Genomic DNA, 24,577 nt, shown 5'->3' on the forward strand with positions numbered 1-24,577 from the left:
ACACGTCTAAGCAGGAGGAGCGACTAGAGGAACACGTCTCTCAGCAGGAGCGACTAGAGGAACACGTCTCACAGCAGGAGGAGCGACTAGAGGAGTACGTCTCAGCAGGAGGAGCGACTAGAGGAACACGTCTCTCAGGAGGAGGAGTGACTAGAGGAACACGTCTCTCAGGAGGAGCGACTAGAGGAACACGTCTCTCAGCAGGAGGAGCGACTAGAGGAACACGTCTCTCAGGAGGAGCGACTAGAGGAGCACATCTCTCAGAAGGAGGAGCGACTAGAGGAACACGTCTCAGCAGGAGGAGCGACTAGAGGAACACGTCTCTCAGCAGGAGCGACTAGAGGAACACGTCTCTCAGGAGGAGGAGCGACTAGAGGAACACGTCTCAGCGGGAGCGACTAGAGGAACACGTCTCTCAGCAGGAGCGACTAGAGGAACACGTCTCTCAGGAGGAGGAGCGACTAGAGGAACACGTCTCTCAGCAGGAGCGACTAGAGGAACACGTCTCTCAGGAGGAGCGACTAGAGGAACACGTCTCAGCAGGAGGAGCGACTAGAGGAACACGTCTCTCAGGAGGAGCGACTAGAGGGACACGTCTCGGCAGGAGGAGCGACTAGAGGAACACGTCTCTCAGCAGGAGCGACTAGAGGAACACGTCTCAGCAGGAGGAGCGACTAGAGGAGCACATCTCTCAGAAGGAGGAGCGACTAGAGGAACACGTTTCAGCAGGAGGAGCGACTAGAGGAACACGTCTCTCAGCAGGAGCGACTAGAGGAACACGTCTCTCAGGAGGAGCGACTAGAGGAACACGTCTCGGCAGGAGGAGCGACTAGAGGAACACGTCTCTCAGCAGGAGCGACTAGAGGAACACGTCTCTCAGGAGGAGCGACTAGAGGAGCACGTCTCTCAGCAGGAGGAGCGACTAGAGGAACACGTCTCTCAGCAGGAAGAGCGACTAGAGGAGCACGTCTCTCAGCAGGAGGACCGACTAGAGGAACACGTCTCTCAGCAGGAGGAGCGACTAGAGGAACACGTCTCTCAGCAGGAGCGACTAGAGGAACACGTCTCTCAGGAGGAGCGACTAGAGGAACACGTCTCAGCAGGAGGAGCGACTAGAGGAACACGTCTCTCAGGAGGAGCGACTAGAGGAACACGTCTCGGCAGGAGGAGCGACTAGAGGAACACGTCTCTCAGCAGGAGCGACTAGAGGAACACGTCTCAGCAGGAGGAGCGACTAGAGGAGCACATCTCTCAGAAGGAGGAGCGACTAGAGGAACACGTCTCAGCAGGAGGAGCGACTAGAGGAACACGTCTCAGCAGGAGGAGCGACTAGAGGAACACGTCTCTCAGCAGGAGCGACTAGAGGAACACGTCTCACAGCAGGAGGAGCGACTAGAGGAGTACGTCTCAGCAGGAGGAGCGACTAGAGGAGTACGTCTCTCAGAAGGAGGAGCGACTAGAGGAACACGTCTCAGCAGGAGGAGCGACTAGAGGAGTACGTCTCTCAGCAGGAGGAGCGACTAGAGGAACACGTCTCTCAGGAGGAGGAGTGACTAGAGGAACACGTCTCTCAGGAGGAGCGACTAGAGGAACACGTCTCTCAGCAGGAGGAGCGACTAGAGGAACACGTCTCTCAGGAGGAGGAGCGACTAGAGGAACACGTCTCAGCAGGAGGAGCGACTAGAGGAACACGTCTCTCAGCAGGAGCGACTAGAGGAACACGTCTCTCAGGAGGAGGAGCGACTAGAGGAACACGTCTCAGCGGGAGCGACTAGAGGAACACGTCTCTCAGCAGGAGCGACTAGAGGAACACGTCTCTCAGGAGGAGGAGCGACTAGAGGAACACGTCTCTCAGCAGGAGCGACTAGAGGAACACGTCTCTCAGGAGGAGCGACTAGAGGAACACGTCTCAGCAGGAGGAGCGACTAGAGGAACACGTCTCTCAGGAGGAGCGACTAGAGGAACAAGTCTCGGCAGGAGGAGCGACTAGAGGAACACGTCTCTCAGCAGGAGCGACTAGAGGAACACGTCTCAGCAGGAGGAGCGACTAGAGGAGCATGTCTCTCAGCAGGAGGAGCGACTAGAGGAACGCGTCTCAGCAGGAGGACCGACTAGAGGAACACGTCTCTCAGCAGGAGGACCGACTAGAGGAACACGTCCCTCAGCAGGAGGAGCGACTAGAGGAACGCGTCTCTCAGCAGGAGGACCGACTAGAGGAACACGTCTCTCAGGAGGAGGAGCGACTAGAGGAACACGTCTCAGCAGGAGGAGCGACTAGAGGAACACGTCTCTCAGCAGGAGCGACTAGAGGAACACGTCTCTCAGGAGGAGGAGCGACTAGAGGAACACGTCTCAGCGGGAGCGACTAGAGGAACACGTCTCTCAGCAGGAGCGACTAGAGGAACACGTCTCTCAGGAGGAGGAGCGACTAGAGGAACACGTCTCTCAGCAGGAGCGACTAGAGGAACACGTCTCTCAGGAGGAGCGACTAGAGGAACACGTCTCAGCAGGAGGAGCGACTAGAGGAACACGTCTCTCAGGAGGAGCGACTAGAGGAACACGTCTCGGCAGGAGGAGCGACTAGAGGAACACGTCTCTCAGCAGGAGCGACTAGAGGAACACGTCTCAGCAGGAGGAGCGACTAGAGGAGCATGTCTCTCAGCAGGAGGAGCGACTAGAGGAACGCGTCTCAGCAGGAGGACCGACTAGAGGAACACGTCTCTCAGCAGGAGGACCGACTAGAGGAACACGTCTCTCAGCAGGAGGACCGACTAGAGGAACACGTCCCTCAGCAGGAGGAGCGACTAGAGGAACGCGTCTCTCAGCAGGAGGACCGACTAGAGGAACACGTCTCAGCAGGAGGAGCGACTAGAGGAACGCGTCTCTCAGCGGGAGGAGCGACTAGAGGAACACGTCTCAGCAGGAGGAGCGACTAGAGGAGCACGTCTCTCAGCAGGAGGAGCGACTAGAGGAACACGTCTCAGCAGGAGGAGCGACTAGAGGAGCACGTCTCAGCAGGAGGAGCGACTAGAGGAACACGTCTCTCAGGAGGAGCGACTAGAGGAACGCGTCTCTCAGCGGGAGGAGCGACTAGAGGAACACGTCTCAGCAGGAGGAGCGACTAGAGGAGCACGTCTCTCAGCAGGAGGAGCGACTAGAGGAACACGTCTCAGCAGGAGGAGCGACTAGAGGAGCACGTCTCAGCAGGAGGAGCGACTAGAGGAACACGTCTCTCAGGAGGAGCGACTAGAGGAACACGTCTCTCAGCAGGAGGAGCGACTAGAGGAACACATCTCTCAGCAGGAGGAGCGACTAGAGGAGCACGTCTCAGCAGGAGGAGCGACTAGAGGAGCACGTCTCTCAGCAGGAGGAGCGACTAGAGGAGCACGTCTCTCAGCAGGAGGAGCGACTAGAGGAACACGTCTCTCAGGAGGAGCGACTAGAGGAGCACGTCTCTCAGCAGGAGGAGCGACTAGAGGAACACGTCTCTCAGCGGGAGGAGCGACTAGAGGAACACGTCTCAGCAGGAGGAGCGACTAGAGGAACACGTCTCAGCAGGAGGAGCGACTAGAGGAGCACGTCTCTCAGCAGGAGGAGCGACTAGAGGAGCACGTCTCAGCAGGAGGAGCGACTAGAGGAGCACGTCTCTCAGCAGGAGGAGCGACTAGAGGAGCACGTCTCTCAGCAGGAGGAGCGACTAGAGGAGCACGTCTCAGCAGGAGGAGCGACTAGAGGAACACGTCTCTCAGGAGGAGCGACTAGAGGAACACGTCTCTCAGCAGGAGGAGCGACTAGAGGAACACGTCTCTCAGCAGGAGCGACTAGAGGAACACGTCTCTCAGCAGGAGCGACTAGAGGAACACGTCTCTCAGCAGGAGGAGCGACTAGAGGAACATGTCTCTCAGCAGGAGGAGCGACTAGAGGAACACGTCTCAGCAGGAGGAGCGACTAGAGGAACACGTCTCTCAGCAGGAGCGACTAGAGGAACACGTCTCTCAGCAGGAGCGACTAGAGGAACACGTCTCTCAGGAGGAGCGACTAGAGGAACGCGTCTCTCAGCAGGAGGACCGACTAGAGGAACACGTCCCTCAGCAGGAGGAGCGACTAGAGGAACGTGTCTCTCAGCAGGAGGAGCGACTAGAGGAACGCGTCTCTCAGCAGGAGGAGCGACTAGAGGAACACGTCTCTCAGCAGGAGGAGCGACTAGAGGAACACGTCTCTCAGCAGGAGGAGCGACTAGAGGAACACGTCCCTCAGCAGGAGGAGCGACTAGAGGAACGCGTCTCTCAGCAGGAGGAGCGACTAGAGGAACACGTCCCTCAGCAGGAGGAGCGACTAGAGGAACGTGTCTCTCAGCAGGAGGAGCGACTAGAGGAACGCGTCTCTCAGCAGGAGGAGCGACTAGAGGAACACGTCTCTCAGCAGGAGGAGCGACTAGAGGAACGCGTCTCTCAGGAGGAGCGACTAGAGGAGGAGGAGGCGTAGGCACAGCCTTTAACTAGACAATGACAACAGAAACATTAGAAACGGTACCGTTTACTTCCTGGCTGAGTGGAGGAGGAGGCGGAGCCGGTAGCTCAGCGTCGTCATTGGACAACAGGGGAAAGACATCATCTGCAGAGGGGAGGGGAGGACAGGGAGGGGGGAGGGGGTTCTCCTCCACCACTGAGGAGAGAGAGGATGAGTGTTGATACTGTGATGTCATACAGCCCAGCCAATCAGAATGCTGCATTTATCGTCACCTTGACGGTGGGAAACCGAGAAATGCAGTATTCCTAAGTTCCTGGTGGTCATTGAACGCACCATCAACAAGAAATCATCATCAGAAGAACCAGACTAGACTCTGACTGGTCTATGACCTGGACCCTAGAGCTGGACCAGAGCCTAGAGAGAGATCTAAACCAGGATCTGGACCCTAGAACTGGACCAGAGCCTAGAGATAGATCTAAACCAGGACCTGGACCCTAGAACTGGACCAGAGCCTAGAGATAGATCTAAACCAGGACCTGGACCCTAGAAGTGGACCAGAGCCTAGAGATAGATCTAAACCAGGACCTGGACCCTAGAACTGGACCAGAGCCTAGAGATAGATCTAAACCAGGACCTGGACCCTAGAACTGGACCAGAGCCTAGAGATAGATCTAAACCAGGACCTGGACCCTAGAACTGGACCAGAGCCTAGAGATAGATCTAAACCAGGACCTGGACCCTAGAGCTGGACTAGACCTAGGGATGGATCTAAACCAGGATCTGGACCCTAGAGCTGGACTAGACCTAGGGATGGATCTAAACCAGGATCTGGACCCTAGAACTGTACCAGAGCCTAGAGATAGATCTAAACCAGGACCTGGACCCTAGAACTGGACCAGAGCCTAGAGATAGATCTAAACCAGGACCTGGACCCTAGAGCTGGACCAGAGCTAGGGATGGATCTAAACCAGGACCTGGACCCTAGAACTGGACCAGAGCCTAGAGATAGATCTAAACCAGGACCTGGACCCTAGAGCTGGACTAGACCTAGGGATGGATCTAAACCAGGATCTGGACCCTAGAGCTGGACTAGACCTAGGGATGGATCTAAACCAGGATCTGGACCCTAGAACTGTACCAGAGCCTAGAGATAGATCTAAACCAGGACCTGGACCCTAGAACTGGACCAGAGCCTAGAGATAGATCTAAACCAGGACCTGGACCCTAGAGCTGGACCAGAGCTAGGGATGGATCTAAACCAGGATCTGGACCCTAGAGCTGGACTAGACCTAGGGATGGATCTAAACCAGGATCTGGACCCTAGAACTGGACCACAGCCTAGAGATAGATCTAAACCAGGACCTGGACCCTAGAGCTGGACCAGAGCCTAGAGATAGATCTAAACCAGGACCTGGACCCTAGAGCTGGACCAGAGCCTAGAGATAGATCTAAACCAGGACCTGGACCCTAGAGCTGGACCAGAGCCTAGAGATAGATCTAAACCAGGATCTGGACCCTAGAGCTGGACCAGAGCCTAGAGATAGATCTAAACCAGGACCTGGACCCTAGAGCTGGACCAGAGCCTAGAGATAGATCTAAACCAGGACCTGGACCCTAGAGCTGGACCAGAGCTAGGGATGGATCTAAACCAGGACCTGGAGGATCAGATCCTAATGCAGTGATGTCATCACCTGTCTCCAGAGTAGTGAGGGGAATCAGGGGAGGGGCCGGTGGCGGAGCGCTGTGATTGGTTGGAGCCTCTTCGGATGAAAGTGATGGAAGAGGAGGGGGTGGAGCTGCCGTATATCCTGACGAATCAGGAGGAGGAGGGGGAGGAGGCAGAGCCAAGTTTTCAATGACTTCATCATCCTTAGTCGACACATCAGTCACCATCAGAGGAGGGGGCAGGGCATCTTCCAGCAGTGTTTTGATGATGTCACACTCAGGTAGGGTCTGCGAGGCGGGGGGCAGGGTTGGCGGAGCAACCGGTTTCCCAAAACTGGATCTGCAGAACGGGAAGAGTGAAAGTCATTATCATGTGATAAAGTAGACACACCTGAACCTGGACCAGCCCTCCACCGTCCAGACAGAAGCAGCTCTTACCCGCCAGCAGGGGGCGCCACTGGACACTGGACCGGCTCTGGAGGCCTGCTGGACCTGACAAACAAAGCAGACTTCCTGTCAGCGCCGCTGCCTTCAACCACAAGCTGAAAAATACTAAAGCAGCTCTCACAACCTGACAGAGGCTCCGTGCTTCCGGATTGTTCCCGTTCTGTCCGACTGTTTCCCAGAGACCTGCGTGTGGGGGCGTGGGGGGAGACACAATCAATGGGGGCCCTCAGTCCTCAATTACACCCCAAACATTTTCCCACGCTCAACAAAGAGCTGTGTGTGCAGCGTTCCTGCTATCCCAGCGAGGACCTGCAGCCTGAAGGTGTGTGTGTGTGTGTGTGTGTGTGTGTGTGTGTGTGTGTGGGGGGGGGGGGGGGGGGGGGTTCTTTTCCACCACTGAGGAGAGAGAGGATGGGTCCATTTCTGAGCTTTGGCAGTCCTCAAAGAGACACAAAAACTGGTGGTGTGTGAAGTTGTTGTGTTCATCATGAGCAATCAGTCAGTCTGTCCGACGGTCCGTCCATCCAACTGAACGACCGTCTGTCTGTCTGTCTGTATGTCTGTCTGTCCGACTTTCTAACTGTCTGTCTGTCTGTCCGACGGTCCGTCCATCCAACTGAACGACCGTCTGTCTGTCTGTCTGTATGTCTGTCTGTCCGACTTTCTAACTGTCTGTCTGTCTGTCTGTCTGTCTGTCCAACTGAACGACCGTCTGTCTGTCTGTATGTCTGTCTGTCCGACTTTCTGACTGTCTTTCTGACTGTCTGTCTGTCTGTCCAACTGAACGACCGTCTGTCTGTCTGTATGTCTGTCTGTCTGTCTGTCTGTCCAACTGAACGACCGTCTGTCTGTCTGTCTGTCTGTCTGTCCAACTGAACGACCGTCTGTCTGTCCGACTTTCTAACTGTCTGTCTGTCTGTCTGTCTGTCTGTCCAACTGAACGACCGTCTGTCTGTCTGTATGTCTGTCTGTCTGTCTGTATGTCTGTCTGTCCGACTTTCTAACTGTCTGTCTGTCTGTCTGTCTGTCTGTCTGTCTGTCCAACTGAACGACCGTCTGTCTGTCTGTATGTCTGTCTGTCTGTCTGTCTGTCCAACTGAACGACCGTCTGTCTGTCTGTCTGTCTGTCTGTCCAACTGAACGACCGTCTGTCTGTCTGTCTGTCTGTCTGTCCAACTGAACGACCGTCTGTCTTTCTGACTGTCTGTCTGTCTGTCTTTCTGTGTGTCTGTCTGTCTGTCTGTCTGTCTGACTGTCCGACTGTCTGTCTGTCTTACTGTCTTTTTGACTGTCCAACTGTCTGTCTGACTGTCCGACTGTCTGTCTGTCTGTCTGACTTTCTGTTAGCATGTATTTCTGGTTCAGCAACTTCCTGTCTCCAAAACACTTCTGCTTTCGGTCTGTCTCAACACAGCTCTTTTGACAACATACATGTTGTAGGACACAGTGATCAAGAGACGTGTTAGACTCGCAAACAAAAAACATGTTAGAGGACACATAATTAGAGGACAGCTCAAGGGACATCAGGAGACATGAACAGGATGTGTTTACCTTCATGCCATGGCCCAGCCCATCCAGCTGCTGGTAGTTGATTGGCTGGTGGCTGTAGGGTGGGCGGGGCTGTATGGCTGTCGGAGGAATGATCTTGTGTCCACGAGGAACTCGTCTCACTGCTGTGAAAACACCTATCTCCCTACGAGACACCTTCTCTTTGTGCATTTCTATAGTCTGGTAATAGAGAGTCATTTAAATGATCACCTTCATTATCACTTTCATCAAAATCATCAACCTTGTTTCCACCATCATCCACACATTAATTATCACCTAGATCATCCTCTCCCTCCTCCTTCTCCTCTTCACAACCGCCATCATCATCATATTCATCACTTTCATCATCATCTTTATGAGCAGTCCTTATCAGAACGAAGGTAACATGGGAAAGACCTTTCTTCCTGAGGCCAATGTAAATGATCCACATTAGATCCAGTCACTTACAGATAAAACGGAAAGACTCACCTGGCCAATCAGGTTGATGGATGATTCCATATGACGAAGCTGATTTGTCTGAGCGTCCAGCAAAGTTAGAACGCTGTTGGCCAGAGTGCTGATCTGGTACGCAACACTGGCTAGTGATTGGGTGGTAAAGTTTTTGGTTTCCTCCAATGCCTTCATGCTACCATCACCCGACTGAAAGAAAAGAACCTGTAGTCTAACCATAAAGACTGTAAATATAACAAACTGCTCGCCTTACCAACCAGAAATACTGTTAGCTTAATTTAACTGTGCTACTTAGCTTCATGTATTCATTATAGTAGTACTAACCTGCACGTAATAGCGCTTATAATACTAACCTGTATGTAGTTATTGTCGCAATACTGGGCCACGTCCAGAAGGTTGTTGTAGTTTTCTCGCAGAGCTTTACGGGCATTTGGAGCCTCTTCCAGAATTTTTATCACATCAGGGCCAGAGTTTTGTTCCTTCATGATGGACAATTAAAAGCTGTAGAACCTGGATAAGAACTGGATCAGGAACTACAACCAGTTCTGAAATGAGAATAACCGAGGACCAGGATAAGTTACTAATGGAGGACAAGACAAGGTCCTTCCAAACCACACTAGTAAATAAATCCCACACCAATTCATGCAACTAGTAGTGACAGTACAACTACAAACAGCAGTAGTACTCGTTGTACCAGTACCATTGCTACCAGTAGTAGTACTAGTAGCACCAGTATTACTAGTACCACTGCTACCAGCAGTAGTACCAATACCACCAGTAATACTTGTACCACTGTTCCCAGTAGTCGTACCAGTAACACCAGCATTGTTGCTACCAGCAATAGCACAAGTAGCACCAGTCGTACCAGTACTATTTCAACCAGCTCTAGTACCAGTAGCACCAGTACCATTGCTACCTGTAGTAGTACCAGTAGTACCAGTAGTACCAGTACTACTGCTACCAGTAGTAGTAGTACCAGTAGCACCAGTAACTGATGGTCCTCCAGCACCACTGCTATCAGCAGTAGCACCAGTAGTACCAGTGCCATTTAAACCAGCTCTAGTACCAGTAGCACCAGTACCATTGCTACCAGTAGTAGTATGAGTAGCACAAGTATTACTAGTACCACTGTTACCAGTAATAGTACCAGTAGCAGCAGTACTTTTGCTACCAGCATTAGCAGCAGTAGTACCAGTAATACAGGTAGAACCAGTAATACCAGTAGTATAAGTAGTATCACTAGTACCAGTAGTACCAGTAATACCAGTAGTACCGGTAATACCAGTACTACCAGTAACTAATGGTCTTCCAGTACCAGTGCTACCAGCAGTAGCACCAGTGGCACCAGTAATACCAATAATACCAGTAATACTAGTAGTATCAGTCACTGATGGTCTTTCAGCACCACTGCTACCAGCAGTAGCACCAGTAGTACCAGTAAGACAGGTAGTACCAGTAATACCAGTAGTATCAGCAGTACCAGTATTACCAGTAATACCAGTAGTACCGGTAATACCAGTACTACCAGTAACCAATGGTCCTCCAGCACCAGTGCTACCAGCAGTAGCATCAGTGGCACCAGTAATACCAGTAGTACCAGTAGTACCAGTAACCGATGGTCCTTCAGCACCACTGCTACCAGCAGTAGCATCAGTGGCACAAGTAATACCAGTAGTACCAGTAGTACCAGTAACCGATGGTCCTTCAGCACCACTGCTACCAGCAGTAGCATCAGTGGCACAAGTAATACCAGTAGTACCAGTAACCGATGGTCCTTCAGCACCACTGCTACCAGCAGTAGCACCAGTAGTACCAGTAAGACAGGTAGTACCAGTAATACCAGTAGTATCAGTAGTACCAGTATTACCAGTAATACCAGTAGTACCGGTAATACCAGTAGTACCAGTAACCAATGGTCCTCCAGCACCAGTGCTACCAGCAGTAGCATCAGTGGCACCAGTAATACCAGTAGTACCAGTAGTACCAGTAACCGATGGTCCTTCAGCACCACTGCTATCAGCAGTAGCATCAGTGGCACAAGTAATACCAGTAGTACCAGTAGTACCAGTAACCGATGGTCCTTCAGCACCACTGCTACCAGCAGTAGCATCAGTGGCACAAGTAATACCAGTAGTACCAGTAACCGATGGTCCTTCAGCACCACTGCTACCAGCAGTAGCACCAGTAGTACCAGTAAGACAGGTAGTACCAGTAATACCAGTAGTATCAGTAGTACCAGTATTACCAGTAATACCAGTAGTACCGGTAATACCAGTAGTACCAGTAACCAATGGTCCTCCAGCACCAGTGCTACCAGCAGTAGCATCAGTGGCACCAGTAATACCAGTAGTACCAGTAGTACCAGTAACCGATGGTCCTTCAGCACCACTGCTATCAGCAGTAGCATCAGTGGCACAAGTAATACCAGTAGTATCAGTAACCGATGGTCCTTCAGCACCACTGCTACCAGCAGTAGCACCAGTAGTACCAGTAAGACAGGTAGTACCAGTAATACCAGTAGTATCAGTAGTACCAGTATTACCAGTAATACCAGTAGTACCGGTAATACCAGTACTACCAGTAACCAATGGTCCTCCAGCACCAGTGCTACCAGCAGTAGCATCAGTGGCACAAGTAATACCAGTAGTACCAGTAGTACCAGTAACCGATGGTCCTTCAGTACCACTGCTACCAGCAGTAGCATCAGTGGCACCAGTAATACCAGTAGTACCAGTAACCGATGGTCCTTCAGCACCACTGCTACCAGCAGTAGCACCAGTGGCACAAGTAATACCAGTAGTACCAGTAGTACCAGTAACCGATGGTCCTTCAGCACCACTGCTACCAGCAGTAGCATCAGTGGCACCAGTAATACCAGTAGTACCAGTAATACTAGCAGTATCAGTAGTACCAGTAGTACCAGTGTTATCAGTAGTACCAGTATATGATGGTCCTCCAGCACCACAGCTACCAGCAGTAGTTCCTGTGGCACCAGTAATACCAGTAGTACCAGTATAACGAGTAATACCAGTACTACCAGTAACCGATGGTCCTCCAGCACCACTGCAGTGGCACCAGTAATACCAGTAATACCAGTAATACCAACATGAAATGCCATTTGAGGAAGCAACGTTTGTTGTTTGTTTGTTTGTTTGTTTGTTTTCAGTGAAAGAGCAACGAGGAAGAGAGACAAGACGTCCATTGATCCGAGCTGAAGGTGGAGCCAGTAATAATCAGTTTTCCAGCTGATCAGCAGAGTTATTGATCAGAAACTCACCAGCTGCTGTGATGAAGGTCTCCGTTCTGTCGCTTCAGTCTGCAGAACCAACTTTCCTCTCTGCTGCTGCACGCACAGATCCTCTCTGGCAGACAGATGCCTCACTACAACCAGACCTTTCCCCGCAACAAGTGAGACGACATTCAGAGCTGCGATCAAAGAGGACTCATGGTTCTCAAGGAAATATTTTATTCGTCGTGTAAACATATTTTCAACTCCAGTAAAGACAACGAACGTTATTTTACTTAATTTTAAAGGATAAAATGTGACTTTATTTCACATCTCTATGGGAAACAGGCAGCAGAAGATCAGAGCACCAGCGTGCTGGTGACATCCTTTCAGAGACACTTTAATGCTTTGTTTGCGTTTTTGTTGTTGATGCTGTTCTTTCAGTCCTTTCCGGGACATTTTCTTTTTGTTAATGCAGCGTCAGACCCTGGAAATGAGACAGAGTGTGTCCTCCTGTCAGTGTAGGCTGTTCTGTGAGTGAACCTGCTCAGAATAAACCACTTCCTGTTTCACATGAGAAGTTAGACTTCCTCCTCTTCACCTCCCTCACAGAGGAAGCATTATCAGCAGGGTCCTGTAGCCCCCCCCCCCCCTCAATAAACAACCCGCTTCCAACCAGTCCGCTGCTTAACCCAGCATAGCGACAGGTACTGGTTTCATCCCATCGCTCTGGTTTATAGTTGTTAAATAAGTGGCGACCATACACTGTTTATACAGATATTTACAGGTGCATACAGCGGGGCAGGGTGTGTACACGGTGGTGGGGGGGTGCTTGTGGTGGGGGGTGTGATTGTGGTGGTGGGGGGGGTGCTTGTGGTGGGGGGTGTGATTGTGGTGGTGGGGGGGGGGGGGGTGCTTGTGGTGGGGGGGTGCTTGTGGTGGGGGGGGGTGATTGTGGTGGGGGGTGCTTGTGGTGGGGGGTGTGATTGTGGTGGGGTGTGTGATTGTGGTGGTGGGGGGGGTGCTTGTGGTGGTGGGTGCTTGTGGTGGGGGGGTGCTTGTGGTGGGGGGTGTGATTGTGGTGGTGGGGGGGGGGTGCTTGTGGTGGGGGGGGGTGATTGTGGTGGGGGGTGCTTGTGGTGGGGGGTGTGATTGTGGTGGTGGGGGGGGTGCTTGTGGTGGTGGGTGCTTGTGGTGGTGGGGGGGGGGGTGCTTGTGGTGGGGGGGTGCTTGTGGTGGGGGGGGTGATTGTGGTGGTGGTGGGGGGTGCTTGTGGTGGGGGGTGCTTGTGGTGGGGGGTGTGATTGTGGTGGGGGGTGTTTGTGGTGGGGGGGTGCTTGTGGTGGGGGGTGCTTGTGGTGGGGGGTGTGATTGTGGTGGGGGGGGGGGGTGCTTGTGGTGGTGGGTGCTTGTGGTGGGGGGTGCTTGTGGTGGGGGGGGTGATTGTGGTGGTGGGGGGGGGGTGCTTGTGGTGGTGGGTGCTTGTGGTGGGGGGTGCTTGTGGTGGGGGGTGTGATTGTGGTGGTGGGGGGGGGTGCTTGTGGTGGGGGGGTGCTTGTGGTGGGGGGTGTGATTGTGGTGGTGGGGGGGGTGCTTGTGGTGGGGGGTGCTTGTGGTGGGGGGTGTGATTGTGGTGGGGGGGGGGTGCTTGTGGTGGGGGGTGCTTGTGGTGGGGGGGGTGCTTGTGGTGGGGGGGTGCTTGTGGTGGGGGGTGTGATTGTGGTGGTGGGGGGGGTGCTTGTGGTGGGGGGTGCTTGTGGTGGCAGTGTGATTGTGGTGGGGGTGTGATTATGGTGGGGGGGGTGCTTGTGGTGGCAGTGTGATTGTGGTGGGGGTGCTTGTGGTGGCAGTGTGATTGTGGTGGGGGTGTGATTGTGGTGGGGGTGTGATTGTGGTGGGGGTGTGATTGTGGTGGGGGGGGTGCTTGTGGTGGCAGTGTGATTATGGTGGGGGTGTGATTGTGGTGGGGGTGTGATTGTGGTGGGGGTGTGATTATGGTGGGGGGGGGGTGCTTGTGGTGGCAGTGTGATTGTGGTGGGGGGGTGCTTGTGGTGGCAGTGTGATTGTGGTGGGGGTGTGATTATGGTGGCAGTGTGATTGTGGTGGGAGGTGCTTGTGGTGGGGGTGTGATTGTGGTGGGGGGGGGTGCTTGTGGTGGCAATGTGATTGTGGTGGGGGGGTGCTTGTGGTGGGGGTGTGATTGTGGTGGGGGGGTGATTGTGGTGGGGGTGTGATTGTGGTGGGGGTGTGATTGTGGTGGGGGGGTGCTTGTGGTGGGGGTGTGATTGTGGTGGGGGGGTGATTGTGGTGGGGGGGTGCTTGTGGTGGCAGTGTGTTTGTGGTGGGAGGTGCTTGTGGTGGGGGTGTGATTGTGGTGGGGGTGTGATTGTGGTGGGGGGGTGATTGTGGTGGGGGGGTGATTGTGGTGGCAATGTGATTGTGGTGGGGGGGTGATTGTGGTGGGGGTGTGATTGTGGTGGGAGGTGCTTGTGGTGGGGGTGTGATTGTGGTGGGGGTGTGATTGTGGTGGCTGTGTGATTGTGGTGGGGGTGTGATTGTGGTGGGGGTGTGATTATGGTGGCAGTGTGATTGTGGTGGGGGGTGTGGTTGTGGTGGGGGTGTGATTATGGTGGGGGTGTGATTGTGGTGGCAATGTGATTGTGGTGGGGGGGTGATTGTGGTGGCAATGTGATTGTGGTGGGGGGGTGATTGTGGTGGGGGTGTGATTGTGGTGGGAGGTGCTTGTGGTGGGGGTGTGATTGTGGTGGGGGTGTGATTGTGGTGGCTGTGTGATTGTGGTGGGGGTGTGATTGTGGTGGGGGTGTGATTATGGTGGCAGTGTGATTGTGGTGGGGGTGTGATTGTGGTGGGGGTGTGATTATGGTGGCAGTGTGATTGTGGTGGGGGGTGTGGTTGTGGTGGGGGTGTGATTATGGTGGGGGTGTGATTGTGGTGGCTGTGTGATTGTGGTGGGGGTGTGATTATGGTGGCAGTGTGATTGTGGTGGCTGTGTGATTGTGGTGGCAATGTGATTGTGGTGGGGGGGGTGCTTGTGGTGGCAGTGTGATTGTGGTGGCAATGTGATTGTGGTGGGGGGGGTGCTTGTGGTGGCAGTGTGATTGTGGTGGGGGGGTGCTTGTGGTGGCAGTGTGATTGTGGTGGGGGGGTGCTTGTGGTGGCAGTGTGATTGTGGTGGGAGGTGCTTGTGGTGGGGGTGTGATTGTGGTGGGGGTGTGATTATGGTGGCAGTGTGATTGTGGTGGCAATGTGATTGTGGTGGGGGGGGTGCTTGTGGTGGCAGTGTGATTGTGGTGGGGGGGTGCTTGTGGTGGCAGTGTGATTGTGGTGGGAGGTGCTTGTGGTGGGGGTGTGATTATGGTGGCAGTGTGATTGTGGTGGCTGTGTGATTGTGGTGGGGGTGTGATTATGGTGGCAGTGTGATTGTGGTGGCAATGTGATTATGGTGGGGGGGGTGCTTGTGGTGGCAGTGTGATTGTGGTGGGAGGTGCTTGTGGTGGGGGTGTGATTGTGGTGGGGGGTGTGATTATGGTGGCAGTGTGATTGTGGTGGGAGGTGCTTGTGGTGGGGGTGTGATTGTGGTGGGGGTGTGATTGTGGTGGCTGTGTGATTGTGGTGGGGGTGTGATTGTGGTGGCTGTGTGATTGTGGTGGGGGTGTGATTATGGTGGCAGTGTGATTGTGGTGGGAGGTGCTTGTGGTGGGGGTGTGATTGTGGTGGGGGTGTGATTGTGGTGGGGGTGTGATTATGGTGGCAGTGTGATTGTGGTGGCTGTGTGATTGTGGTGGGGGTGTGATTATGGTGGCAGTGTGATTGTGGTGGCAATGTGATTATGGTGGGGGGGGTGCTTGTGGTGGCAGTGTGATTGTGGTGGGAGGTGCTTGTGGTGGGGGTGTGATTGTGGTGGGGGGTGTGATTATGGTGGCAGTGTGATTGTGGTGGGAGGTGCTTGTGGTGGGGGTGTGATTGTGGTGGGGGTGTGATTGTGGTGGCTGTGTGATTGTGGTGGGGGTGTGATTGTGGTGGCTGTGTGATTGTGGTGGGGGTGTGATTATGGTGGCAGTGTGATTGTGGTGGGAGGTGCTTGTGGTGGGGGTGTGATTGTGGTGGGGGTGTGATTGTGGTGGGGGTGTGATTATGGTGGGGGGGGGTGCTTGTGGTGGCAGTGTGATTGTGGTGGGGGGGTGCTTGTGGTGGCAGTGTGATTGTGGTGGGGGTGTGATTGTGGTGGGGGTGTGATTGTGGTGGCAGTGTGATTGTGGTGGGGGTGTGATTGTGGTGGGGGGTGATTATGGTGGGGGGGGGTGCTTGTGGTGGCAGTGTGATTGTGGTGGGGGGGTGCTTGTGGTGGCAGTGTGATTGTGGTGGGAGGTGCTTGTGGTGGGGGTGTGATTGTGGTGGCTGTGTGATTGTGGTGGCAGTGTGATTGTGGTGGGAGGTGCTTGTGGTGGGGGTGTGATTGTGGTGGGGGGGTGCTTGTGGTGGGGGTGTGATTGTGGTGGGGGTGTGATTGTGGTGGGGGTGTGATTATGGTGGCAGTGTGATTGTGGTGGGAGGTGCTTGTGGTGGGGGTGTGATTGTGGTGGTGGGGGGTGCTTGTGGTGGGGGTGTGATTGTGGTGGGGGTGTGATTGTGGTGGGGGTGTGATTGTGGTGGGGGGTGCTTGTGGTGGGGGGTGTGATTGTGGTGGGGGTGTGATTGTGGTGGCAGTGTGATTGTGGTGGTGGGGGGTGCTTGTGGTGGGGGTGTGATTGTGGTGGGGGTGTGATTATGGTGGGGGGGGTGCTTGTGGTGGCAGTGTGATTGTGGTGGGGGGGTGCTTGTGGTGGCAGTGTGATTGTGGTGGGAGGTGCTTGTGGTGGGGGTGTGATTGTGGTGGGGGTGTGATTGTGGTGGGGGGGTGCTTGTGGTGGGGGTGTGATTATGGTGGGGGGGTGCTTGTGGTGGCAGTGTGATTGTGGTGGGGGGGTGCTTGTGGTGGCAGTGTGATTGTGGTGGGAGGTGCTTGTGGTGGGGGTGTGATTGTGGTGGGGGTGTGATTGTGGTGGCAGTGTGATTGTGGTGGGGGTGTGATTGTGGTGGTGGGGGGTGCTTGTGGTGGGGGTGTGATTGTGGTGGGGGTGTGATTGTGGTGGGGGTGTGATTATGGTGGGGGGGGTGCTTGTGGTGGCAGTGTGATTGTGGTGGGGGTGTGATTGTGGTGGGGGTGTGATTGTGGTGGCAGTGTGATTGTGGTGGGGGTGTGATTGTGGTGGGGGGTGATTATGGTGGGGGGGGTGCTTGTGGTGGCAGTGTGATTGTGGTGGGGGGGTGCTTGTGGTGGCAGTGTGATTGTGGTGGGAGGTGCTTGTGGTGGGGGTGTGATTGTGGTGGCTGTGTGATTGTGGTGGGAGGTGCTTGTGGTGGGGGTGTGATTGTGGTGGGGGGGTGCTTGTGGTGGGGGTGTGATTGTGGTGGCAGTGTGATTGTGGTGGGGGGGTGCTTGTGGTGGGGGTGTGATTGTGGTGGGGGTGTGATTATGGTGGGGGTGTGATTGTGGTGGGGGTGTGATTGTGGTGGCAATGTGATTGTGGTGGGGGGGTGATTGTGGTGGCAATGTGATTGTGGTGGGGGGGTGATTGTGGTGGGGGTGTGATTGTGGTGGGGGTGTGATTGTGGTGGGAGGTGCTTGTGGTGGGGGTGTGATTGTGGTGGGGGTGTGATTGTGGTGGCTGTGTGATTGTGGTGGGGGTGTGATTATGGTGGCAGTGTGATTGTGGTGGGGGTGTGATTGTGGTGGGGGTGTGATTATGGTGGCAGTGTGATTGTGGTGGGGGTGTGATTATGGTGGCAGTGTGATTATGGTGGGGGTGTGATTATGGTGGCAGTGTGATTGTGGTGGGGGGTGTGGTTGTGGTGGGGGTGTGATTATGGTGGGGGTGTGATTGTGGTGGCTGTGTGATTGTGGTGGGGGTGTGATTATGGTGGCAGTGTGATTGTGGTGGGGGTGTGATTGTGGTGGCTGTTTGATTGTGGTGGGGGTGTGATTATGGTGGCAGTGTGATTGTGGTGGGGGTGTGATTGTGGTGGCAATGTGATTGTGGTGGGGGTGTGATTATGGTGGCAGTGTGATTGTGGTGGGAGGTGCTTGTGGTGGGGGTGTGATTGTGGTGGGGGTGTGATTGTGGTGGGGGGGTGCTTGTGGTGGCAATGTGATTGTGGTGGGGGGGTGCTTGTGGTGGCAGTGTGATTGTGGTGGGAGGTGCTTGTGGTGGGGGTGTGATTGTGGTGGGGGTGTGATTGTGGTGGCTGTGTGATTGTGGTGGGGGTGTGATTGTGGTGGGGGTGTGATTATGGTGGCAGTGTGATTGTGGTGGGGGGTGTGGTTGTGGTGGGGGTGTGATTATGGTGGGGGTGTGATTGTGGTGGCAATGTGATTGTGGTGGGGGGGTGATTGTGGTGGCAATGTGATTGTGGTGGGGGGGTGATTGTGGTGGGGGTGTGATTGTGGTGGGAGGTGCTTGTGGTGGGGGTGTGATTGTGGTGGGGGTGTGATTGTGGTGGCTGTGTGATTGTGGTGGCAGTGTGATTGTGGTGGGAGGTGCTTGTGGTGGGGGTGTGATTGTGGTGGGGGTGTGATTATGGTGGCAGTGTGATTGTGGTGGGGGTGTGATTGTGGTGGGGGTGTGATTATGGTGGCAGTGTGATTGTGGTGGGGGTGTGATTGTGGTGGGGGTGTGATTATGGTGGCAGTGTGATTGTGGTGGGGGGTGTGGTTATGGTGGGGGTGTGATTATGGTGGGGGTGTGATTGTGGTGGCTGTGTGATTGTGGTGGGGGTGTGATTATGGTGGCAATGTGATTGTGGTGGGGGGGTGCTTGTGGTGGGGGTGTGATTGTGGTGGCTGTGTGATTGTGGTGGCAATGTGATTGTGGTGGGGGGGGTGCTTGTGGTGGCAGTGTGATTGTGGTGGCAATGTGATTGTGGTGGGGGGGGTGCTTGTGGTGGCAGTGTGATTGTGGTGGGGGGGTGCTTGTGGTGGCAGTGTGATTGTGGTGGGAGGTGCTTGTGGTGGGGGTGTGATTGTGGTGGGGGTGTGATTGTGGTGGGGGTGTGATTGTGGTGGGGGTGTGATTGTGGTGGGGGGGGTGCTTGTGGTGGCAGTGTGATTGTGGTGGGGGTGTGATTGTGGTGGGGGTGTGATTGTGGTGGGGGGGGTGCTTGTGGTGGCAGTGTGATTATGGTGGGGGTGTGATTGTGGTGGGGGTGTGATTGTGGTGGGGGTGTGATTATGGTGGGGGGGGGTGCTTGTGGTGGCAGTGTGATTGTGGTGGGGGGGTGCTTGTGGTGGCAGTGTGATTGTGGTGGGGGTGTGATTATGGTGGCAGTGTGATTGTGGTGGGAGGTGCTTGTGGTGGGGGTGTGATTGTGGTGGGGGGGGGTGCTTGTGGTGGCAATGTGATTGTGGTGGGGGGGTGCTTGTGGTGGCAGTGTGTTTGTGGTGGGAGGTGCTTGTGGTGGGGGTGTGATTGTGGTGGGGGTGTGATTGTGGTGGGGGGGTGCTTGTGGTGGGGGTGTGATTGTGGTGGGGGGGTGATTGTGGTGGGGGTGTGATTGTGGTGGGGGTGTGATTGTGGTGGGGGGGTGCTTGTGGTGGGGGTGTGATTGTGGTGGGGGTGTGATTGTGGTGGGGGTGTGATTATGGTGGCAGTGTGATTGTGGTGGCAATGTGATTATGGTGGGGGGGGTGCTTGTGGTGGCAGTGTGATTGTGGTGGGAGGTGCTTGTGGTGGGGGTGTGATTGTGGTGGGGGGTGTGATTATGGTGGCAGTGTGATTGTGGTGGGAGGTGCTTGTGGTGGGGGTGTGATTGTGGTGGGGGTGTGATTGTGGTGGCTGTGTGATTGTGGTGGGGGTGTGATTGTGGTGGCTGTGTGATTGTGGTGGGGGTGTGATTATGGTGGCAGTGTGATTGTGGTGGGAGGTGCTTGTGGTGGGGGTGTGATTGTGGTGGGGGTGTGATTGTGGTGGGGGTGTGATTATGGTGGGGGGGGGTGCTTGTGGTGGCAGTGTGATTGTGGTGGGGGGGTGCTTGTGGTGGCAGTGTGATTGTGGTGGGGGTGTGATTGTGGTGGGGGTGTGATTGTGGTGGCAGTGTGATTGTGGTGGGGGTGTGATTGTGGTGGGGGGTGATTATGGTGGGGGGGGGTGCTTGTGGTGGCAGTGTGATTGTGGTGGGGGGGTGCTTGTGGTGGCAGTGTGATTGTGGTGGGAGGTGCTTGTGGTGGGGGTGTGATTGTGGTGGCTGTGTGATTGTGGTGGCAGTGTGATTGTGGTGGGAGGTGCTTGTGGTGGGGGTGTGATTGTGGTGGGGGGGTGCTTGTGGTGGGGGTGTGATTGTGGTGGGGGTGTGATTGTGGTGGGGGTGTGATTATGGTGGCAGTGTGATTGTGGTGGGAGGTGCTTGTGGTGGGGGTGTGATTGTGGTGGTGGGGGGTGCTTGTGGTGGGGGTGTGATTGTGGTGGGGGTGTGATTGTGGTGGGGGTGTGATTGTGGTGGGGGGTGCTTGTGGTGGGGGGTGTGATTGTGGTGGGGGTGTGATTGTGGTGGCAGTGTGATTGTGGTGGTGGGGGGTGCTTGTGGTGGGGGTGTGATTGTGGTGGGGGTGTGATTATGGTGGGGGGGGTGCTTGTGGTGGCAGTGTGATTGTGGTGGGGGGGTGCTTGTGGTGGCAGTGTGATTGTGGTGGGAGGTGCTTGTGGTGGGGGTGTGATTGTGGTGGGGGTGTGATTGTGGTGGGGGGGTGCTTGTGGTGGGGGTGTGATTATGGTGGGGGGGTGCTTGTGGTGGCAGTGTGATTGTGGTGGGGGGGTGCTTGTGGTGGCAGTGTGATTGTGGTGGGAGGTGCTTGTGGTGGGGGTGTGATTGTGGTGGGGGTGTGATTGTGGTGGCAGTGTGATTGTGGTGGGGGTGTGATTGTGGTGGTGGGGGGTGCTTGTGGTGGGGGTGTGATTGTGGTGGGGGTGTGATTGTGGTGGGGGTGTGATTATGGTGGGGGGGGTGCTTGTGGTGGCAGTGTGATTGTGGTGGGGGTGTGATTGTGGTGGGGGTGTGATTGTGGTGGCAGTGTGATTGTGGTGGGGGTGTGATTGTGGTGGGGGGTGATTATGGTGGGGGGGGTGCTTGTGGTGGCAGTGTGATTGTGGTGGGGGGGTGCTTGTGGTGGCAGTGTGATTGTGGTGGGAGGTGCTTGTGGTGGGGGTGTGATTGTGGTGGCTGTGTGATTGTGGTGGGAGGTGCTTGTGGTGGGGGTGTGATTGTGGTGGGGGGGTGCTTGTGGTGGGGGTGTGATTGTGGTGGCAGTGTGATTGTGGTGGGGGGGTGCTTGTGGTGGGGGTGTGATTGTGGTGGGGGTGTGATTATGGTGGGGGTGTGATTGTGGTGGGGGTGTGATTGTGGTGGCAATGTGATTGTGGTGGGGGGGTGATTGTGGTGGCAATGTGATTGTGGTGGGGGGGTGATTGTGGTGGGGGTGTGATTGTGGTGGGGGTGTGATTGTGGTGGGAGGTGCTTGTGGTGGGGGTGTGATTGTGGTGGGGGTGTGATTGTGGTGGCTGTGTGATTGTGGTGGGGGTGTGATTATGGTGGCAGTGTGATTGTGGTGGGGGTGTGATTGTGGTGGGGGTGTGATTATGGTGGCAGTGTGATTGTGGTGGGGGTGTGATTATGGTGGCAGTGTGATTATGGTGGGGGTGTGATTATGGTGGCAGTGTGATTGTGGTGGGGGGTGTGGTTGTGGTGGGGGTGTGATTATGGTGGGGGTGTGATTGTGGTGGCTGTGTGATTGTGGTGGGGGTGTGATTATGGTGGCAGTGTGATTGTGGTGGGGGTGTGATTGTGGTGGCTGTTTGATTGTGGTGGGGGTGTGATTATGGTGGCAGTGTGATTGTGGTGGGGGTGTGATTGTGGTGGCAATGTGATTGTGGTGGGGGTGTGATTATGGTGGCAGTGTGATTGTGGTGGGAGGTGCTTGTGGTGGGGGTGTGATTGTGGTGGGGGTGTGATTGTGGTGGGGGGGTGCTTGTGGTGGCAATGTGATTGTGGTGGGGGGGTGCTTGTGGTGGCAGTGTGATTGTGGTGGGAGGTGCTTGTGGTGGGGGTGTGATTGTGGTGGGGGTGTGATTGTGGTGGCTGTGTGATTGTGGTGGGGGTGTGATTGTGGTGGGGGTGTGATTATGGTGGCAGTGTGATTGTGGTGGGGGGTGTGGTTGTGGTGGGGGTGTGATTATGGTGGGGGTGTGATTGTGGTGGCAATGTGATTGTGGTGGGGGGGTGATTGTGGTGGCAATGTGATTGTGGTGGGGGGGTGATTGTGGTGGGGGTGTGATTGTGGTGGGAGGTGCTTGTGGTGGGGGTGTGATTGTGGTGGGGGTGTGATTGTGGTGGCTGTGTGATTGTGGTGGCAGTGTGATTGTGGTGGGAGGTGCTTGTGGTGGGGGTGTGATTGTGGTGGGGGTGTGATTATGGTGGCAGTGTGATTGTGGTGGGGGTGTGATTGTGGTGGGGGTGTGATTATGGTGGCAGTGTGATTGTGGTGGGGGTGTGATTGTGGTGGGGGTGTGATTATGGTGGCAGTGTGATTGTGGTGGGGGGTGTGGTTATGGTGGGGGTGTGATTATGGTGGGGGTGTGATTGTGGTGGCTGTGTGATTGTGGTGGGGGTGTGATTATGGTGGCAATGTGATTGTGGTGGGGGGGTGCTTGTGGTGGGGGTGTGATTGTGGTGGCTGTGTGATTGTGGTGGCAATGTGATTGTGGTGGGGGGGGTGCTTGTGGTGGCAGTGTGATTGTGGTGGCAATGTGATTGTGGTGGGGGGGGTGCTTGTGGTGGCAGTGTGATTGTGGTGGGGGGGTGCTTGTGGTGGCAGTGTGATTGTGGTGGGAGGTGCTTGTGGTGGGGGTGTGATTGTGGTGGGGGTGTGATTGTGGTGGGGGTGTGATTGTGGTGGGGGTGTGATTGTGGTGGGGGGGGTGCTTGTGGTGGCAGTGTGATTGTGGTGGGGGTGTGATTGTGGTGGGGGTGTGATTGTGGTGGGGGGGGTGCTTGTGGTGGCAGTGTGATTATGGTGGGGGTGTGATTGTGGTGGGGGTGTGATTGTGGTGGGGGTGTGATTATGGTGGGGGGGGGTGCTTGTGGTGGCAGTGTGATTGTGGTGGGGGGGTGCTTGTGGTGGCAGTGTGATTGTGGTGGGGGTGTGATTATGGTGGCAGTGTGATTGTGGTGGGAGGTGCTTGTGGTGGGGGTGTGATTGTGGTGGGGGGGGGTGCTTGTGGTGGCAATGTGATTGTGGTGGGGGGGTGCTTGTGGTGGCAGTGTGTTTGTGGTGGGAGGTGCTTGTGGTGGGGGTGTGATTGTGGTGGGGGTGTGATTGTGGTGGGGGGGTGCTTGTGGTGGGGGTGTGATTGTGGTGGGGGGGTGATTGTGGTGGGGGTGTGATTGTGGTGGGGGTGTGATTGTGGTGGGGGGGTGCTTGTGGTGGGGGTGTGATTGTGGTGGGGGTGTGATTGTGGTGGGGGTGTGATTGTGGTGGGGGGGTGCTTGTGGTGGGGGTGTGATTGTGGTGGGGGGGTGATTGTGGTGGGGGGGTGCTTGTGGTGGCAGTGTGTTTGTGGTGGGAGGTGCTTGTGGTGGGGGGGTGCTTGTGGTGGCAGTGTGTTTGTGGTGGGAGGTGCTTGTGGTGGGGGTGTGATTGTGGTGGGGGTGTGATTGTGGTGGGGGGGTGATTGTGGTGGGGGGGTGATTGTGGTGGCAATGTGATTGTGGTGGGGGGGTGATTGTGGTGGGGGTGTGATTGTGGTGGGAGGTGCTTGTGGTGGGGGTGTGATTGTGGTGGGGGTGTGATTGTGGTGGCTGTGTGATTGTGGTGGGGGTGTGATTGTGGTGGGGGTGTGATTATGGTGGCAGTGTGATTGTGGTGGGGGGTGTGGTTGTGGTGGGGGTGTGATTATGGTGGGGGTGTGATTGTGGTGGCAATGTGATTGTGGTGGGGGGGTGATTGTGGTGGCAATGTGATTGTGGTGGGGGGGTGATTGTGGTGGGGGTGTGATTGTGGTGGGAGGTGCTTGTGGTGGGGGTGTGATTGTGGTGGGGGTGTGATTGTGGTGGCTGTGTGATTGTGGTGGGGGTGTGATTGTGGTGGGGGTGTGATTATGGTGGCAGTGTGATTGTGGTGGGGGTGTGATTGTGGTGGGGGTGTGATTATGGTGGCAGTGTGATTGTGGTGGGGGGTGTGGTTGTGGTGGGGGTGTGATTATGGTGGGGGTGTGATTGTGGTGGCTGTGTGATTGTGGTGGGGGTGTGATTATGGTGGCAGTGTGATTGTGGTGGCTGTGTGATTGTGGTGGCAATGTGATTGTGGTGGGGGGGGTGCTTGTGGTGGCAGTGTGATTGTGGTGGCAATGTGATTGTGGTGGGGGGGGTGCTTGTGGTGGCAGTGTGATTGTGGTGGGGGGGTGCTTGTGGTGGCAGTGTGATTGTGGTGGGAGGTGCTTGTGGTGGGGGTGTGATTGTGGTGGGGGTGTGATTATGGTGGCAGTGTGATTGTGGTGGCAATGTGATTGTGGTGGGGGGGGGTGCTTGTGGTGGCAGTGTGATTGTGGTGGGGGGGTGCTTGTGGTGGCAGTGTGATTGTGGTGGGAGGTGCTTGTGGTGGGGGTGTGATTATGGTGGCAGTGTGATTGTGGTGGCTGTGTGATTGTGGTGGGGGTGTGATTA

The 24,577-nt window shown here is 55.4% G+C and overlaps 1 protein-coding gene across 1 annotated transcript in view; it reads right to left on the reverse strand.

The window, feature by feature from the left end:
• Nucleotides 1-11,914, reverse strand: part of abi3a (ABI family, member 3a) — a 154,159-nt gene extending 142,245 nt beyond the window's left edge. The window contains exons 1-8 of the mRNA XM_079252538.1: nt 11,858-11,914; nt 8,934-9,125; nt 8,599-8,769; nt 8,134-8,310; nt 6,707-6,765; nt 6,574-6,627; nt 6,162-6,475; nt 4,534-4,665 (exon numbers count right to left, since the gene is read on the reverse strand). Of these exons, the coding sequence (XP_079108664.1) occupies nt 4,534-4,665; nt 6,162-6,475; nt 6,574-6,627; nt 6,707-6,765; nt 8,134-8,310; nt 8,599-8,769; nt 8,934-9,065 (1,039 nt within the window). The 5' untranslated portion in view covers nt 9,066-9,125; nt 11,858-11,914. The remainder of the gene's footprint in view (nt 1-4,533; nt 4,666-6,161; nt 6,476-6,573; nt 6,628-6,706; nt 6,766-8,133; nt 8,311-8,598; nt 8,770-8,933; nt 9,126-11,857) is intronic.
• Nucleotides 11,915-24,577: the final 12,663 nt, after the last annotated feature.

The sequence above is a fragment of the Telmatherina bonti genome (genome assembly GCF_933228915.1).
Source record: "Telmatherina bonti genome assembly, chromosome: 14".
NCBI lineage: Eukaryota > Metazoa > Chordata > Actinopteri > Atheriniformes > Telmatherinidae > Telmatherina > Telmatherina bonti.